Source organism: Arachis duranensis, chromosome 6 (genome assembly GCF_000817695.3).
Source record: "Arachis duranensis cultivar V14167 chromosome 6, aradu.V14167.gnm2.J7QH, whole genome shotgun sequence".
Classification (NCBI taxonomy): domain Eukaryota; kingdom Viridiplantae; phylum Streptophyta; class Magnoliopsida; order Fabales; family Fabaceae; genus Arachis; species Arachis duranensis.
Genome location: NC_029777.3, coordinates 6,021,790 through 6,023,866, shown reverse-complemented (window position 1 = coordinate 6,023,866; position 2,077 = coordinate 6,021,790). Strand labels below are relative to the sequence as shown.

The 2,077-nt window shown below is 28.6% G+C and overlaps 1 protein-coding gene across 1 annotated transcript; it reads left to right on the top strand.

Annotated features, from left to right (window-relative positions):
* Positions 1-463: 463 nt before the first annotated feature.
* On the top strand, positions 464-1,677 carry LOC107492245 (hydrophobic protein LTI6A). The gene is made up of 3 exons (XM_016113246.3): positions 464-632; positions 721-816; positions 1,239-1,677. The coding sequence occupies exons 1-2, from the start codon at positions 546-548 to the stop codon at positions 802-804; spliced, it is 171 nt and encodes a 56-aa protein (XP_015968732.1). The 5' UTR covers positions 464-545; the 3' UTR covers positions 805-816; positions 1,239-1,677.
* Positions 1,678-2,077: the final 400 nt, after the last annotated feature.

Below are 2,077 nucleotides of genomic sequence, written 5' to 3'. Positions count from 1 at the left end.
ATAAAATAAAATATCAAAATTATTGATAAATTTTAATATAAATAATTATTGAATATTAATTTATACACAATTGATTATATAAATATTTATTTAAAAATTTATTGAAAAAAAATCCTTAGAGAAAATATAATTTGTTGTAAAATAATATAATAATTTAAGAGAGTACTAGATAAATAATGATTATCTTGAACAACATAAATAATTATTAATCAAATAAAAATACACTATATTTTTAAATTATTCACTTAAATCTTAATATTAAAATAAATATCTGTACACTTAATAAAATAAATATTCAATATACCTATTATTTATATTGTTTAATATTTTTATTGTCTATCTATAATTTTTCAATAATTTATTGTTAAAATATGCATTTGCGAAAGTAAAGGTGCCACGTGCATGATAACGGCCTTGAATTAATCCGTTGTCTGCTTCATGCTATAAATATGGAACCTCCACATTCAGAGATAGCACTATCAAATACGAAATCTTCTCAAATACAAGCAGCAGAAGCAGTTATTGTAACTTAAGTTTAATCAAAAATGGCGGAAGGCACAGCCACCTGCATAGACATCCTCCTCGCCATCATCCTTCCTCCTCTTGGGGTCTTCCTCAAGTATGGCTGCCACGTACGTTTTCTTAATTACCTTCCTTTTTATCACTTTCTCTCTTCTTAATCATTACTTTAATTAACTCTCTTGTTAATTACTTGTGCAGGTAGAGTTCTGGATCTGTTTGGTACTCACCCTTTTTGGATATCTCCCTGGAATTATTTATGCTGTTTATGCTATCACCAAGTGATCATCATCTTTGGTACGTAATAATTTCTTTTCGATCCCTTTTTTTTTTTCAATTTTTTTACTTGCTTATTTTATTTAATAAAATTATCATAGATTTCAATTAATTATATGCTAAGCCTGTCTATAACATAAAATTGTAGCTTAGAAATAATTGAAGGCAAAAGCTATTACCTTAGAATAATGAAATTCAGAATCACGTCAGTCACTAGAATATGATTCTGATATAAAGTAGAAATGGGAAAGGGACATGTAGGTCCAATAACTCCCACTAATTTGATGCTAAATAATGTTGATTAGGTGACTCATGGGCCACTTGTAACCAACTTTGCTTTCTATTTTGTCAATAATATATATAATTAAGTTCCTTTAACAAGAAGTTGCTTACAAGGTAGGACATTTTACTCACCTTATGAAGATGAATTCATGTTTTGACAGGTGGCCCAATGAACAGTATAGTTCTCAAGTGCATTCCGCGTGTTTCAGTTCAGATATTCCTGTTTTTCTGTAGCCGTTTGATCTTTCATGGGTTAATTAAAAAGTGATTCTTTTTTCTTCTTTTGTTTTATTCTCAGTGTATCACTGTCAATATCCCTTTTTTAGTGACGTGTTAATTAATTATTATTATTTTCCGTGCTTTATTTTGTTGTATGTAACAACCAAGAGTGGGACTTGATGTGGTCTCTAATCTCTCTATACTTGTTTGGAGTTTGGACAACCGAATGAATTGAAAGATAGTACTTGCTAGTCAGGGTCAATAATTTCGTTTACTTGTATTAGACCTCAATCCTAATTAGTAATGTATTCATTCATGTCAAAATGTTCTAATAGTTATCAATTATTATTTTCAAATTAATAAAATTGATTTATTTATCAATTATTATTCATTTATTCTCATTACACCTTATTATAGTTAGTTGTTAGAGCTCACATGATTTATGCTTTGGCCATGTCCCGCAACCATAGCCAATGCAAAACAGAAACAGGTTAAGGTGGACCATGCAATGATAATAACAGATAACACCATCATGGATTTTAGTATCATTTATATCGGTCTTTTTCTTGAAAATAACCAAAGAAGCCGTTTATTTAATTTAACTACTCTCGTATAACTTTCTTTCGGGGTCATAGTCCCCCAAAATTTTTGGAAAAAACTTAGTACTTTTCTTACATGTAGTATTAGTTACTCAATTGATTGATATTTTTGGTTTTTTCAACTCAAATATCTTAGAGAATTGGGTTTAAATCTATAAATATACAATGTATTAGATTAATAG